The sequence below is a fragment of the Hippoglossus stenolepis genome, chromosome 3 (assembly GCF_022539355.2).
Source record: "Hippoglossus stenolepis isolate QCI-W04-F060 chromosome 3, HSTE1.2, whole genome shotgun sequence".
Taxonomy (NCBI): domain Eukaryota; kingdom Metazoa; phylum Chordata; class Actinopteri; order Pleuronectiformes; family Pleuronectidae; genus Hippoglossus; species Hippoglossus stenolepis.
The window spans coordinates 7,366,544-7,383,799 of NC_061485.1; the positions used below are offsets into that span (position 1 = coordinate 7,366,544).

The 17,256-nt window shown below is 41.2% G+C and overlaps 2 protein-coding genes across 2 annotated transcripts; one reads left to right on the forward strand and one right to left on the reverse strand.

Annotated features, from left to right (window-relative positions):
* Nucleotides 1-446: 446 nt before the first annotated feature.
* On the reverse strand, nt 447-5,718 carry snrpc (small nuclear ribonucleoprotein polypeptide C). The gene is made up of 6 exons (XM_035151287.2): nt 5,635-5,718; nt 3,769-3,811; nt 3,548-3,656; nt 2,494-2,556; nt 1,535-1,639; nt 447-991 (listed from the first exon to the last, which is right to left on the reverse strand). The coding sequence occupies exons 1-6, from the start codon at nt 5,640-5,642 to the stop codon at nt 870-872; spliced, it is 450 nt and encodes a 149-aa protein (XP_035007178.1). The 5' UTR covers nt 5,643-5,718; the 3' UTR covers nt 447-869.
* A 1,310-nt stretch (nt 5,719-7,028) lies between these two features.
* Nucleotides 7,029-16,945, forward strand: ilrun (inflammation and lipid regulator with UBA-like and NBR1-like domains). Its single transcript, XM_035151286.2, has 5 exons — nt 7,029-7,408; nt 9,931-10,085; nt 10,203-10,400; nt 10,633-10,937; nt 12,705-16,945. The coding sequence occupies exons 1-5, from the start codon at nt 7,251-7,253 to the stop codon at nt 12,738-12,740; spliced, it is 852 nt and encodes a 283-aa protein (XP_035007177.1). The 5' UTR covers nt 7,029-7,250; the 3' UTR covers nt 12,741-16,945.
* Nucleotides 16,946-17,256: the final 311 nt, after the last annotated feature.

The window sequence follows — 17,256 nt, forward strand, 5'->3', positions numbered from 1 at the left end:
AGGAAGCTTGAATTCAACAACTCTGATTACAAGGCAGGAGTAGACATTTTCTTTTGTATAAATACGACATTCTACCCGATTAACATAGGAGTACGTTTTGTGGCGTCACAATTTTAAATACGACGGCTTGAAATTAGCCTGAAAACAACCTTGTGAGGAGCTGTTAAAAGATTGAAAAATAGTGAAAATAACCAAATTGCACACACATTTAAATATCAGTCCTGTAAATATGTCCCATCAAGATCCATGAGTTATTCCCAGGGGAAAAAAACAAGTCCATGTCACAATGTTTAGGAAAGATTAAATCAATTCCTGGATCCCTACCAAAATTTTATGAATTCTTTCTTGTCCCATGTTCCATTGTTCAACCAAGTTTAGTGGAAATACGTTAGGTAGTTTTGCGTAATCCTGCTGAAAAACATTATATACAAAGTAAAATACGCAGGTTTGAAATCACTGTTTTATTTCTCGATGCAATGAAATACAACAAAAACATGTAAAACCTAAAACAAAGCAAAAAGACAAATAAAAAAATTGTATCAAAAACGCAGCGTAGCAGAGTGACAGGAGGTCATTTGGTCTTGATACTAACACGGGGGACGATGTTTTATTAAAGTACATTTTTAAAAAGGGGATCTGGAATTATTTGAGGTGGATATCAATAAATACCAAGATTCAAGCAGAAAAATAAAGTAATTATACAAAAAACGAATAATTACTTCAGGGACTTCAGCTTCGAAGGATGGAGAAAATGGACATTTGAAAATTAAAAAGTCGTATCGACAAAAAACCCAGATGTTAAACCAAGTGTCCTCGCTAGGCCGCGCGTCTGTTCGTGGCAACAAAGAACGGAGGAGATCCACTCGCTCTTATCTGTCTGGGCGCATCATGCCCGGCCTGACTGGCATCATCATCGGTCGAGGGTGACGCATCATGTGAGGTGGTCCTGGCATCATCTGCATGGGTCCTCCCATCGGCGGCCTCATGCCTCCTGAAAGTGACAAGGAGCAACCGCATTTCTTAATTAGATCTGAAGTGTGAAATTCATTACAATTTTATTTAGTGTGACAGTAAATGAAGCACAAGGAAATATCTTCCTCTTTTGGCTTTCTAAAAACTGTGAAAACTCACATTTGATTAGCCAAAGTTTCCAGTGACTTACTTTGATTACGGATTAATCTGTCAATTGTTTAGTTATAGTTTATTATATTGCTAATAAAATAAAATCTTAGGGTAAGGTCAAAAGAGCCAACAGCACAACATTTAATTTACCTCTTTAGTATTAGTTTTATTTTTTTAACTAAGAAATAAAAACTGAAAACCTTCAGATTTTGAGCATCAGGAACTAGAAGTAATCCCAAATTGTTTCTGCAATTATTTCATATCATTTTCATATCCTCCCAGTACATGGTGCTGTAGTATTTCTTTCACGAAACCAAAAATATCAGAAGTCACCACTTCAGCACCTGATATATAAATGTTCATGAAAAGATTCTGAATGCTTCTCAGAGGAAGAAGAAGAAGCTCGTCTTACCTGGTCCACCAGGCATCATCCCGTGTGGTGGAGGCCCCATCATGGGCATCATAGGAGGACCTCCCATAGGGGGTGTGGGCAGCATGCCTGGGCGTGGAGGACCACCTGTTTTACAAGACAACAAGTGTTAGTGCTCAGTCGATGCTCAGACAATGTAGTAAGTACCTGAATTAGATCAGATTCACATGTGATCTAATTGTGATCACAGTGATTTTGAATTGGCCTCTCAGACTCTCAGATGTGAATGGAGCAGTTGAGATATTGGCTGTGACTCAGGCTCGATAAACATGTTGTGTACGGCTCCGGGATTTAAACCAGGGCCCTGCCTTCCCCTCGTGACAAAGCATGTGTCAATGTTTACAACTTGGATGAGAGGATGAAGCAGAACCCTCCTTCTGGTCATAAAAAGGAAAAGAAAACACAATGAAAGAGAATCACAGAAACAGTGATCAGGTAAACCCGTGTTCGCTCCTCTCTGTGTTTGATGTCAGCAAATAATTTAAGTCCTGTTGCAACAGATCTTTTCTGTGCTGAGGCGTTTTCAGCTGCTCCAACAAATCAAACACAATAAACCTTTGTGTTGCACCATCACAGTCAGGCTCAAAGTTACAGAGCAGCCCTGCAAGTGGTTGGCAAGCAAAGCAAAGACCGGCCCAGGAGACACACTGCCCAGATTGATTAGTGAGACGCTAACATTACTGTGTTGTTTTTATTTGTGTAAAGTGTAAACTTAATTTTAATGGAGTGTAATCACCAAATACAGTGTTACTACAATTTATGTTCCACAACCCAGACTCGTCAGGTTTCATTTTACAACCAGGCTGTAGAATGAAAATATGTTCCATTATATCCAGTGGTTTGAAAGCTTAATTCAATTTGAATTTATGAGTATGAATTAAACTATGAAAATAATAGGTTCTGTGTTACAGTAAATAAAATAAGACCATAGGCTGACTCACCTGGAGGAGGAGGACCACCAGGAAACGGCGTGGGAGGAATCTTTCCTTGTTGAAACGCAGCCGCTGTTGGAAGAAAAAATAAAAAAACATTAGAAAACATATTTCATGTACAACACACAATTTTCACATTGCTCTTTAGGAATTAAATTATCCCTGTTTGGTGCTCAAACAACACAATGTGAAGATGGGGTCTTTAATGAGGTCAAAAATAAAGTGTGTGGTCCAAAATCTGTTATGGTGACTGTCCACTACAATATTGAGTTTGCTATATTATACAACACTGATGAGAAGAAACTGTTTTTAGCATGATGGAAAAGTGTGTTTGAAGTATTTAGACATAAGAAACTGTCTGATAGAGATGAAGGGAGCAGCAATGACACTTGAAATGGAGGAGTTATTGCCAGTAATGGTAGAATATGTGACTTTAAGTCCTTATTTATGAAGATTTAAGTCTGTAAAACAACACATCACACCACACTGGACAACACTACTCTCCAGCATCAAACTGGCTTTGCAGCTCTTACGTGGATTAGTGGTTTGTAATCTCAGAGGGCCCCCCCCCCCAAGTAAGACAGTATACACAGTACACTGTTAAAGCATGGAGCTTGGATACCCCACACACATGCATAAGTATGGTTTGAGTGGGCCGTGAAACGGGATTTACTCCAACATGAAATTTATTGCCTACATCTAAACATAGCACTAAATATGGAAAAGGGCAGCATGATGAGCCGTGCTTAGAGGAAGCGTGCGAACAGGACTACAGGAATCAGCAGTATGTGGCATGTGTGACTGCCACTAGAGGTCACTTTCATATTAAGATTGTCTCGCAGCACCCATGAGCTCAGTATCCCAAATGATCGACTGCTTCAAAACTCGTGTAAAGGACCTAAAGATTCCCTCCATGTTTTGTGTTTTAACCTCAACAACACATTTTAGGCATCCGGATTATTTAGAATATTTTCCCTTTCAGATGTCCTGGAGAACAGATGCATCTTCTGGATGAGCAAACACCTTGGATTCACTCGGATAACGGAGACAATAGTTTGCTTACTTGTTTTATCGATCAGACTCTGAGCCTGCTCCTCCATCCACTTCTGGTAATAATCTTTGACATTTTCTTTGTGTTTTCGGCCGCTGCAGTGGGTTTTCCTCACCGATGGCTGGAGGGGAAACGGAAAACAGATTAATGGCTTTTTAACCGCAGGAGAACAGTGGATGAAGTGATTTATGCTTTTTCGAAAATTTCATTTGGAACACACAAACCCAACTTACCGAATCGTGTGTGAGGTAGGTGTCACAGTAATCACAATAAAACCTGTGGAAAGTTTAAAAATAAGAAATTAAAATGAGATTCTGATTTTATTCATATTCAGATTAAATGGGCTTTAAATACATACACATTTTAAACCCATTGAATAAGCCTGGCTTGGTGAAATGATTAGTAAAACACTCCCTTAAAAATAAGATGCATGTATTGCACAAAATGTTCTACAAGACAATTCATGGCCTGGTTTAGAGAAAAGCAAAAAAACAATCTTCCAAGAATCTGTATTTCATTTTAGCTGTATCTAATATTTTCTAACCTTTCCATCTTCCCTTCTTTAAATTTATCTGAAAATTTGTTTAAAAACGTGATAATCGATTTGTTCAGTGTAAAAAATCCTAACTACAACTTTCTTACTTTCCCAGTTACTTATTTTATTGTGATGCTGCAGCTGCTTGGAAGATCAACGTGACGACCACAGCTACAACATTCATCTAGGAGCAAAGTTAAAGGTGATGTCGTTTTGTAACTTACTCCAACTTTAATGGTCAATAGTTCATTAATGATTCAACTGCATATCACTTTCTCCATTCATTAATAAAACGACAGATATGTTTTTATTTCTCCCTGAGGCTAATATCTTCAAATGCCATCTACGACGAACAAAGACATAAAATCCAATGTGAGATGTTGATTAATTTTCTGTTTATGGACTAATTGTTGCAGCTCTAGTCCAAATAATGTCGCATTTCAGTCAAAACCACGTGAAGTACCTGAAACCAGTTCTGACAAGACTAATGGGAGTGTATGGTTCTATTTAGTGCATGTCGGATATCTAAGGTTTGGGAGTTAGTGTCTCGTGTACTGTGGATATAAGATGTAAATTGTAAATAGCAAAGAGAGGTCGTTTGAAGTTGACCTTTATGAATGAATATAATGAGATGTGTCTGAGGAAAACCATGCAACCCTGTGACACAGAGAACAAGAAGGAATGTGTCTATTATGAAGCTTAAAGTATGATTATGATCAGCTGATGTATTTGCTTTGGTAATGACGGCGAATTGAAGTGTTTCCATAATCGTGAGAGTCAGTTTGCAGTTTAATAAGAACACACAGCGAAAACCAATGCAGCCTATAGTACAACTTTCCTGCAAAAAATGTTTACCTTTCTAATGTTTCTAATGTATAGTTTTTGGTTGACACCGTTGTGGAGGTGTTGATTCAACTTTATGGTCATTTCAGAAGCTGTAGTTTGTAGTTTACTGACGTGTGATTCTACTATTTTGTTCTCTCCATTCATTCATCAGTTCAACAGCATCACATGGTTGAATCAACGCCTCTTAAACAGTTTGAACCCAGAAGTGAACAGTATAACTTAACATATGCATATATAAGATTAACTGCAGAGCTGTGGTACTACGCTGTATTGTGTCTTTAACCAAGTTTACCTAATAAAACTACCAGTTGAGCCGGGTGTAGTTGCTGGAAGACGAATGAAGACCGTGTGATGGGCTCGGTAAACTCCAGGAACATGCGACTAAATCGACGTTAATCGTCGGTTGTTTTCTCATCTGCACGAGTGTTGATTCTCTATAAGCGAGTCTAGTAAATAACAGGCGCCGTGAATTTCGTGTTTGAGGAGTAAAACATCTCGGTGCTTGTGGTTTGTTGGTTCGCTGGTAAATCGAGGTTCGCTCCAGCACATAGCCGCAGCCCGAACAAAGCAAGAAACAAAACGGGTCTGTTTGGTTAGTTTATCAAAATCTCTTTCATCCAGATTCTGTATTTAACACAAGTACTAACACGCGTTGAAATGAGCAGAGAGTGTAAACCAGAGGTTGATGACACAGAGATAAAACAACGTCTGTACTTACTTCGGCATGTTTCAGAATAAGCTCCGTCGAGAGCGCGGCGCCGGTGTGTTACGGATAAATGCTCCGGCCGGATATGAGCTCTACAAACACTCCGTTCCGCCTGGAGGTCTTGTAGGCTTGATTACAGCGTGTGACCAAGATGTTTATGTTTGTTTTGGACAAACCAAAATACATTTAGATTTTTTTTTTAAGATTTTAACACTAAAGCCCAATAATTGTTCAATTAAAGATAGTGTTTGGAAGTTTATCACGAAGGACACGAGCAGCGGAAGTTGCTCTCCAGTCGTTTTCATCCCCGTGAAGTAGCACAAATACTCTCACACACAAATGTATATAAAAAATATCCAAAACTTTATTCATTAGAAATATATTTTAAAAAGTCTATTGACACTCTTTGCCTTCTGTACTCTCTCATTCATACAGCTTGTTTTAAATGGGCCAATATAAAGTGGATTCAACAAGTCCAATTATTTCATGTACAATTAAAACCAATTTAGTTACAAACAATATCTTATAAACACTGTATAAAAATGTGAATATAGGCTATAGATAGTATATAATAGTAAAGATTGTTACAATATTTATTATCAGTCTATCTAAAGACATGCCATATGAAGACAAAGACACAAAAGAACCAACAGTGATGTAAAAGGATTACAAAAAGATACAAAATGACCATAAAGAGATGAAAAATAACAGCAAAATGACCCAAGAGATGCCAAATAAATGCAAAAAGATACAAAATGGCAACAGGGGGATACAAATGACTACAAAAGACTCAAAGCAACTACAAGAAGACACAAGATGACCACAAATACATGACAAATGAATACAAAACCATACTGAATTACCATAGAGAGATGTTGAACATGCAAAATAACCAAGGAAGAGGCAAGAGGACCTGCGGGACCCAGAAAATTTGCACGCAGAGATGCCAGATGACTACAAAAAAGATAATAAATGAGGATTCAAGGATGCAAAATGTCCACAGAGAGATGCTACATGGCTACAAAAGATGCAATATGACCAATGAGATGAAAAATGACGACAAAATGACCTCAGAGTCATGAAGGGTGACGGTAAGAAAAAGATGCAGCACGGTCACAAAAACGTCTTGAGCAGACTGAAGCCCAGCTGCAGACAAACCCAGCCCACGGAGCTGGGGCAGAACTGCGCACAGACTCGTCATTCGTCGTCACTCGGGTCTTTTCTACACGTCGGTGACCTCATCTACTATGTTTCATGCACAAATACAATCTTCCCACATGAAACCTGCACAGACTGAGGCGCTGGGCTGGAACGGAGCAGCTCGGCTCGGCTCTAATTGACGGCCCAATGAGAAGCGGGCTGCAAATAGCAACAGATGACGTGGACGCCCACCGTGTGATTGGCGAAGGGTGACGCGCGGGCTGCGGCGGCGTCAGACACCGTCCCCCCGCTGGTGCCATGCGCACTGCCGCTTGTTGTTGTGGAGCTGGCTGTTATGGCCGGACGAGGCCTCGGACCGAACTGAGAGAGGCATCCCCCGCCTCTCGTCCTCATCTTCCCTCCCCGTCCCAGCGCTACCTCCCCGGCCCCACGCACCGCGGGTCTCCGCCGCGGGACACCCCTCGCCCATGGAGGGCACCGACATGGACGTGGACGCGGAGCTCATGCAGAAGTTCAGCTGCATGGGCACCACGGACAAGGACGTCCTCATCTCGGAGTTCCAGAGGCTGCTGGGCTTCCAGCTCAACCCCGCCGGCTGCGCCTTCTTCCTGGACATGACGAACTGGTGAGTGCGGGGATGCGAGGGCCCCGAGTTGTCGGGCAGAAGCCGCCGCGGCGGCAGCGGCAGCGCGACGCTTTGATTAGCTTGTTAGCATGCGTGTGAATGCTAAAAGGCAAAAAAATAACAATGGAGGCGGACACACGAGTTGAGGAGCCAGGGAGGAGGAATGGCAGGTAGCTCCTCGCCCGTCGCTTCGTGGCCACACGGAAGTGGAAGTTTCGTTTGTGTACTCGGGTGGACTGAATGTTTAACAAAAACACAAAAGAGGGAGCTAGCGAACCAGCGCGCGGGCTAATGCAGGCGCAGGGAACCCTCCGCGTAGATTATCAGCCATGTTACATAATCGTGCTCGGAGCCAGTTTAAACCTCGGTGGGAGACTCGACTCCCTTCACGCTGCTCCGCTGACGTAACCAGTCGTGATCGGCGGCTATCAGCTGCTTGACAACAAGTGGTCACGGTGGTCACTGTGGTCCCCCGATCAGCCGATAACCAGCTGATGGATGATCGATACCCAGATTCAAAGGGAGAAATCCACTCAACCACCAATTTCACCATAGTTCAGTGTTTTTTTCCGTTTGGAGCGCGATGAGGTGAAGATGACATCACCTGGTATCAGTTTTGGTTTGATTCCGGGAAATCACAGTCGATCAAATCAATCAATCAATTAATCAACATTACCAATGGCTTTGATGTTTAGCCTTTGATGAAACTGTTGCAGAGAGGTGTAATGTAATTGTAATGTACGTCTGTGATTAACTCAATGTATTTGCTGAAGTAATGATGGAGAATTGGGAGTATTTCCGTAATCGTGTACAGACATTACATCTGAAATAATAGTTCAAAAACAACGCAGCCTTTACCTCAACATCCAGGGTCCGTTTACAGTTTATTAAGTAGGTACACAGGTACAAGTATTACAGTCTAGTACAACTCCTCTGCAATAAATTCCACCTTTCTAATGGTTAAATGTTTAGTTTTTGTCGGAGCTGTTGCAGAGAGGTGTACATTCAACCTTATGGTTATTTGACAAGATGTAGTTTGTGGTTCACTGACACTCTCCGTTCTCTGCGATTTTCCGTATGTGAGAACGCAAGCGTACGAATCAGTTCCTCCTGACATGATTTTTCCTCCCTGGGAAAATGTCTGAAAAACGTCAGATTGAGCCCCACATGAGAATACAGTAGGAAAATGTCTGGAGTATTCACAGCGACTAAGTGGGCACGTTGATGGTGTTTCAAACATGCGTCAGATGTGACTCTCAATATAAAAACAAGAATACCATTATCTCAGGATGAAAAAGAGTTGCCGTACACATTGGGAAGATAATGACGATTTTGTTTTTTCAGTGTAATTTCTACGTCATGTCCTGCCTCCTACACGCTCTACCCAAGATCTCACCTGAATTTACAGTATATTTTCCTGTTTTTGTGAATTCACCTGACCCAGACACTCTCCTACTACTTTCTACATATGTAGCAATGTCCGGACCCAATTTTCCAGAAATGTCTAGGAGTTAATGTCTGAAATTGACTTCAGTTTGACCTTTGATGCATCTTTTAATGGAGCTAAAAATGATTGACTTGAGTGTCATTCATAAACTAAATAAATTTTTAATCGAATCCTTTTTCACGCAGCCACTTCCATCCCTTTGGTGTGTACAACCGAGTGCAGCTCTGTAAATGCCTTCGGGGAGAGCCTGACCTAAAGTGTGCGGTCCTTGGACTTTAGAAGAACCATGCACCCATTGGTTTTCAGATGTGATTGGACAACACTGAGCTCAAACTAGTTTTTCTGCTGAAAGGTCAAGATATTCTGGCTTTAGATGCATCTCTGTTTTGTCCGTTCTTTTTTTTTAATAGGGCTCTTGCGTGTCCACCAACTTTGTGAAGCTCCCTTGTAAATATCTGGCATTTGCTTTATGAAACAGTATCGCTGCTCTTGATCCCTGAGGGGATTCATAAACATGTTTTTAAAATGGTCATAACAGTTTCCCACAGCCCAAGATGACGAATTTGAATTTGTTGTTTTATCCAACAAACGGACCCAAAATTAACAGTATTCTGTTAACAATCATATAAAAAAATAATGATAAATAATTATATTTTAGATGCTGGAACAAGTATTTTCCCCTAAAAATGTGTCAATGAAAGAGATGAGAAGTATTTACAGTATATTGTCTGAGGAGTTTCTCTATTGTTCAGTATCTGTTGAGCCGTTGTCTAATTTGTCTTTTCGTGCTTTGTTTCAAGAGACTCACAAAATACTACATGGCCATATAATACATTTATTTAATATAATTATATTCTCGGGTGTATTTTCTCTTTAACTGTCAGTGTCAGACGAGACGACTGTCATAGTTGATTATGCTGTTCAGTAGTTTGTGAGGAAACAAATCAGAAAGACGACATCAGCTGTACAGAGCAGAGTTCATCCGCCTGACTCCGCAAGTATCCGGTCAAAGTGACCAGGATTACTTTGGTAATGTCAACTCTTGATAACACGTTTTCCCTTTCTGTTAACACAGGAACCTTCAGGCGGCTATCGGTGCATATTATGACTTTGAAAGTCCCAATGTGAACACACCATCCATGTCCTTTGTCGAAGATGTGACAATTGGAGAAGGAGAGTCCGTTCCTCCAGATACACCGTTCACAAAGACCTGGAGGATACAGAACACAGGTATGGATTATATTACATGCACACTCTCTAGCTCTGTGCACTGTAGTGTCGTATCAACCGTGACGGGGTGTTGTTGTCGAGCTGTGTTTTAATTGCACCTATCTCTGTGTGTGACAGGTGCAGAGGCGTGGCCGCCTGGGGTTTGTCTCAAGTACATTGGTGGGGATCAGTTTGGGCACGTAAACACAGTTATGGTGAAGTCTCTAGACCCCCAGGAAATATCAGATGTTAGTGTGCAGATGCGAAGTCCCACAACTCCTGGCATGTACCAGGGTCAGTGGAGGATGTGTACAGCCACTGGGTTATTCTATGGAGGTAAGAAATCAGCAATGATTTGTTTAATTTCTTATCAGCTACTGTGATTCCCTTTTATTTTCCTTCTTCTATTCATCTGTGAATACATTTTATTTACAATTTCATCAAAATTCCTCTGGGCCCAATGTGAAGTCCCAAAATGTATTCTTATGTGTAACTAACTAAACCCAAAATATACAATATATCATCTTGTGTCCATCATGTAGTAAGCCCGTGCTGCTTGTCTTCACAGATGTAATCTGGGTGATCCTTAGCGTAGAAGTTGGAGGTCTCCTTGGCGTCACCCAGCAGCTGTCCTCCTTTGAGACAGAGTTCAACACCCAACCCCAACGGAACGTGCAGGGAGACTTCAACCCCTTCGCCTCGCCGCAGAAGAACAAGCACGACGCCACCGACAACAGTTTCAGAGAACCCGGTGGGGTGTGGGAACGCACACCGGAGCCAATCCAGCAAGATCAAAACGGACTGTCTCATAATGCTGTAAATAGGGCCTCAAATGGACTCCAAACCAATCTTTCTGTTGTGACTTATGGTCAGGTATGTATTCAACACATTTTAGATTTCATACTCCATAAAACTACTCTCCACTTCCCTGTCCTATGACAGTAGGACATGGAATGTTCCTATGGCAGCTTGCAAACTAAAATACAAGCTTCCATTCCCAGTATGTGTCTCCCCTGGCTGCTCTGATACATTGTGTGCTTCCTTCAGGGCTGACCCCGTACAATTGACTTTGGCCTTTTAAAAACATTATCTGTTTGGCTTGGAGCAGAATGAGCAAAACCAGAGAGCACTGACATGCACATGCCCAGTGTACGTCGATGTGTTAGAACCAGCGGTCGTCTGGATCAGCAAGTTTACATCAAGAGGCGACACACTTTAACACTGTGTCCGAAATTTTAGAAATCAAACATGTTTAGTAATGTCATGTAATTAGTAAGGTCCAGACAAGCTACCGAACTTTGGTGATACCTAACTTCATCCAGGGACAATTTCTACTCCTCTAACTATTCTGTTTCAGAAATTATGGCTCTAGAACAAATAGAATCCCTGTTAACTTCAGCTCCATGTTATGATTGTTGCTAATGTATAATATAGGCTCTCTTTGTCCAAGTCTGTCTTAAAACAATAGTCAGGTGCCCATATGAACACTGAAGGGTTTACTCCTCATGCTAACAATGGTTTGAATGAAATCTGCTCTCTCGTCAGTTCCAATTTAAGTGTGTTTACTAATCAAATTGGAATCTTGAATCAAAGTTTGCGTGTTTTTAGTATAAATATCATATTTTAACGTCCCTCCACATTGAAATAAGGAAGGAAAGACGGCCTGGGGAACGAAAAAGGGGAATATACTAAAAACACAGCAATCTCATTTTACCTCAGAGGGCTGAAGCCTCATATTAGCGTCCTATATTTTCCATTACCATCTCTTTATCGCTTTCACCAGTTTTGTTTTCTGACGTGCAATTATCGTTTTAGTCAAATGATGCTGCTCGTGTGGTTATTGACTTAAACTCTTGTTAAAATCGTGCACTATGACCAACAGAAACGTTTTGCCACTGTTCTCTGCATTGCTTCTTTATTGGGATATGCATCAGTCCTCTGTTAAGGTAAAGTCCTCCGCCACTGCACCGACTTGTCGGCGTAACAACTTGTCAACTCGATTAAATCACCCGAATCAGTCAGGTGTGGCCACATTATTGTTATACTCTCCATGGTGGATAAACTGGTCTGTTGAGAAGCACTTAACCTCCGTCAGCCAGTCCAGCCAGTCGGATAAATCATTCATTCTAAAGGACAATGACAGAGCTGCCTCAAAGTAACAAAGGATTGACACTGCCCAGAAACTGAGGAGCTGCCTTCAGACACACACTGAACTCTGGGCATTGTATTAGGGAGAAAGCAATTGCCGGTCAGTTGCTCCGGACATTTTCTAGAACTTTACCAGCCAGCTCCCAAGTAAAGTGTCTGGAAAATACTCAAAAGAGTTGTCATACACGTAGAAGACATGGACGAAGATTTTAACTTGGAAAGACATTGATATTTGAGAGTTTTTGGCGATAAGGGCCGATGTAGGTGTTGATGGCTCTAGAACAACCCCTCTCCTGAATGTTTCGGACATTTTCCTGTTGTTCTGAACGCGTCTGACCCTGAGAATCTCCTGCCGCGTTCTTCATTTGAACGGCACATTCGGAAAAACGTCTAGAGTCTGGAGTTCACATCTGAAAATATAAGGGTTAGAGTACTGTAATTAAAAAGCTTTTTAATTTATAAGCTAATACCTGTTTTTCCAATTTTTTCCAGGGTATTCACGGACCCTTTCCCTTTGGACAGAGCTAGAATAACAGAAAGACCCCCCCTCTATGATGGATGATGAGCTGAACACCTTGGGAGTCCTTAATTTAAAGGAGTTGGAGGGGGGGGAGTGGACAGTTGTTTTATATTGACTCATGACAACCCTCTCCCCTGTCCATGGCCCTTTTCCACAGAAACACAAATTACAGTGAGGTGATGGATTGCATCTGCGACAGTGAAACATCCCCACCCGACATCAACACCTGGATTCGCATGTGTGAATGCTTCATTTTATTCTAAAAACCCTTAAAGATAGATACACACAACTATTTTTATTTACACTGTAAAACACAGCTAATTAAAGGGAAAATCTACCTTAAACAACCTACGTACAGTTCTGGTTTCCCCATGTCCCTTCAGGGTTCCTACACAGATCTGAACATGTTGGGGAAGTTGTTGGCGCACGGTACAAAACTTGATTTTGAGGCCTTTGTGGGAGAATTGTGATCTTTTACTCACCACACGAGTGGTTTTTAATAGAAGTGTGTGTGTGTGTGTGTGTGTGTGTGTGTGGAGTATTGCCGGTCTTCTCTCGACGACAGCCTTACACAAGTTTCACACACAAACCCGGGGATTAATGTGGGACGTTAAGCAGCTGGTGTGACAACGAGTATGACCTCACACACCAGCCGCATGGAAATGCCTGAGTTCAAGAAAGACCACAACAGAAAAGCTCTAGATAAATCTATGTGCTTTTGAAGCATCTCCTTACAGTATATACATGTCTTACAAGCTCTCACATCATTGGACTAAAAATGGATGATTTGGCTGTGTGAAGGTAGATAATGTGCCAGTATATCTATAAAATGTGGGTTTAATCACCTTGAGCAAGTAGCTGACTTCATGGAAGAACAACTTAGATGCTGATTTGATCGCCATGGCAATGGTGACCCTGACATGACGGGCCTCAACATCTGTTGTGTTGTGAACGAGTTGCCGCTGGAATTTGACACCTTCAGGTCCAATAATCTAATATAAGTTTACAGGGGGTTTATTTTCTTTAATCAGTGTCTCAAAGGTTCAAATAAGTTGTGATCTAGTCCAGAATGAGATGATAAATTAGCACATTGTCAAACGTTGAGGTTGCATGTTCTGCTGTCATGTTTCAAGTATTTTTGTAGTTTAATGGATGTCACCACCAATATCCGACTATGTATTTTATTTATGGCTCAGAAGTTACGGTTGTAACTGGTGTTCATCCTTAAACAAGTAGGTCCTTGAACCCTGGTTGCTTCATTCTGTAAGAATAATCTTTTACATTATTCTGAAGCATTTATCACCCAAACATTTCACCATTTGCCCTTTTTTTGTTTTTTTTGAGAAAAACTTGCTATCAAATCCAAAACAACACAGCAGTGCCAGTCTTTCCTGTGACTTCTACAACACTGAGCAGCTCATCTCTGTGGTTATTAGAAGTAAAAAAGAAATCCATACTCATCAATGTCACAGCGCTCAGCCGCTAATTCCATACATGACATTTTAAGCATGTAAAGACGAGGGCAAACTCCTAAAATCATTGCAAAGAAATATATGGACGATCCCTGTGTAGGAACCCAATCTCTTCCAAAGATAAAGTCCAGACAACCAAGACACTAATCTGTGCTGTCATACAACAACTCAGTCTGCTGCTCCATTCAGACTGCATGGGACAGTGTGTGTGTTTTTGTTTGTTTGTTTGTGTGTTTGTTTTGTTTTTTTAAGGGTGGGTTTTTTGCTTTAAATAGATAGCTGAAGTGCAAAAGGATGCAAGCGAGTTTGAGCCTGTGAGATGTGAGAAAGCTGAAAAAGCCATCTAAGTCCATTTTGCCTGGTGAGTGACTGTGTTTTCTGATGTCTACGGTATGTGTACTAGATATGTGCGTGTGTGTGCATGTATGTTAATGGTTTCTCTTTGGATTTAACTGACATTAAATGGTGTATACTACTTGGGCAAAGGAAGACGTGTCTATTCACACATACATGGAAATTGAGAGAGCTTTTACTAGGTGTGTACCTCTGAAGTATTTGAATTGTTCTGCATCGTTTGGATGAACCGACTCACTTATTGCTGATGTTATTTATTTGCTGTCACGTTGTGCATTGTAGGTGCAAAAAAAGAAGAAAAAAAAGTCCCATTTACAACCAGCAGGTGGTGCTAAAAATCAAACGACCAACTTGTCTGTGAGGATTCTAATTCATCCAGGGCGTGGGCAAACCGAAGCCCTGTTCACACCGTCAGAGATCTGATCACAAGTGGTCGGCTCTAAATCCCTCTGTTCACACCGGGCATTGCAATGTGTCCTCACGCGCCCCACACCCCCTCTGAATGTGGATTGAGTGTATTCAGGATGCATGTGGGTGCAGTCAGACCTGTACTTAGTGCTCATTGTGAAACAGGTCAGAGGACGTCAGCTGAGGAGGAGGAAAGATGCTGGTCATAGTGATCAGATCTAGAGTTGGATTCAGGGGCATTTTGGTGCCCTTACTTGTGATCAGATCACTGAGGATGGATGTTTGCAACAGGTCTGAACAGGGTCCGAGACATATTGAATCAAAGGCAACTGGAATCGGTTGACAGACGTTTCACCGCTCAACAAAGATACTCTTTCATTTCTGACTTTAACAACAGTCATTAGAACAATTGAAGTCCCCCTGAGGCCAAGTGGGAATGGCTGTTAAATCTCCCCAGGAAGGGATGAAAGGACACTACTGCAGGTCAGGGATTAAGTGATGTTCACCAACTCCTCTCTACTTTGATGTTGATGGCCTCCTTCCTTCCATGTTCAAACTACCTTTCCTCCCTGTCTGCACATTGTTGCCATCGGAGGAGCATCCCATAGCCATTATAACTGCAGCTTCTTGACCTGAGGAGTTGACCCTCCATGCGTTTCTCTGAGTATTAGGCCTGTGCCCTCCTCACTACATACTGGAGATTGGTTATCTGAGTGTGCCATCTTTTATAGGCACCAGTTGTTTGTTTTCATGTGTAAACACGCGTGCACAAAAACTGGTGCATTCAAAATGACGGTCATTTACATTTGGCCTCAGCTGACGAGACACCAGCAGCTTTGATATCGACTCCCTGGAGGTTAAACACTTGGTTTTTTTCCATCAGTCAGTCAGAACTGAAGAAGCCCGAGAGCTCAAAGGTCTTTAAGCGTCTACAACCAGGTCCAGTTGCCCTTCGATTCAACTTTTCACGGGTGACCAACATTTACTTGACATGCTGAGAACATTGAGAAGAAAAGGTGACAAGCTGTAGTTGGACTGTAGTAAGACAATTTTAATATGAAAATTAAGGGTTTGCATCAGCATTATAAGCACTGATGTTTTCTTATTGCTATTTGCACAAAGCTCTCCACCACTAATGCTAATGAGGGAGAAAGTGGGTTTTTTTGGCTTATTGTTGGGACCTTTCCGGAAAGTTTGATTGGTGAGTTCAAACATAATTCTTCATTATTTCCCATCCATTGGCTTCTTTATTTAGGTTTGACTGTCCCACCAGAATTTTTACTTCAGCTTTGCTGTATGTTGCTTATGTTAGACAATTAATCTCATCATGTATTTTGGCTTGAAAATAAAATGGAAAAAGTTGTTGATAGACTTAATAACTTTTTTATTTCCTGAAGGGATCTTTCATTCAAACGGAATGACTTGTAATTTTTTTTTATGCATTTAAAGTTATCAAATTTTCTCCCAGTTGTAATTATGAACATCTAATTGTAATTCTCTATATTGAGAGTTCATTGCCTTTATGATCGTGTACACGTGTTTGTATAATTCACCAGCATTCTGTGTTGCATCTGTCTGTGACTGTGTTGAGTTGGCGGAGAGTCCTCCTCCCAAACAGTATACACTGTTCTGGATTGCTTCGTTGAGTCATGTCACTTTTTTTTTTTTGTGTACGTGTGTGTGTGGGGGCTTTCCTCTTGTGATCTTGCTTGTGTGCATTTCTGTGTGCGTGTGGGTGTGAAAGAGAGAGTGACGGATGGTGAGGAAATTTGAATATTGCTGGATTCATTCTCTAGTTTTAGTTAGTGACGATGTATGGACTTGAGAAGGGTGGCATGGTGAGTGGATAAGATGAAAAGTTTACATAGTCCTGAAATAGCACATTTTATCTGAAGAGAAAATGTCAAAATAAAGCTTTTTTTCCCCCCCTGTATCTATAATTAAGCATTTGTATGATTAAATTAACACTGAAACAATGACCAAGTTGTGTTTTCTGTAATACGAGCTGTGTTTACACCAGACTCTTCAAACATCATCGAATTGAAAAGCTTCAGTTTCAATAAAACCTGTGCAACCAGTTCTTTGGCCCTCTGCCCATCTGCAGGTATGAAAAGTAACAGATTGTACCACTTTAAGACACCTGGAAATCAGAATTAAAATGCAGCGTTAGGCCAAGGTACAGTAACAAAGCTGTAGGGACGACAAAGGGGGCAATGCTGTTAGTCCACCAAGTTTTAATTTGTTCTTTCGGTTATCTAATGTCTACACATGGATATTCACAGCACAGATG

Bases quoted from the DNA above. Each gene is read 5' to 3' on its own strand.
- ilrun (XM_035151286.2), top strand. From the start codon at position 7,251: ATGGAGGGCACCGACATGGACGTGGACGCGGAGCTCATGCAGAAGTTC. The intron at 10,086-10,202 runs GTATGGATTATA...TGTGTGTGACAG, and splicing joins CTGGAGGATACAGAACACAG to GTGCAGAGGCGTGGCCGCCT. The intron at 10,401-10,632 runs GTAAGAAATCAG...TTGTCTTCACAG, and splicing joins CACTGGGTTATTCTATGGAG to ATGTAATCTGGGTGATCCTT.
- snrpc (XM_035151287.2), bottom strand. The intron at 3,657-3,768 runs GTAAGTTGGGTT...TTTCCCCTCCAG, and splicing joins CCTACCTCACACACGATTCG to CCATCGGTGAGGAAAACCCA. The intron at 2,557-3,547 runs GTAAGCAAACTA...TTCTTCCAACAG, and splicing joins GAGTCTGATCGATAAAACAA to CGGCTGCGTTTCAACAAGGA.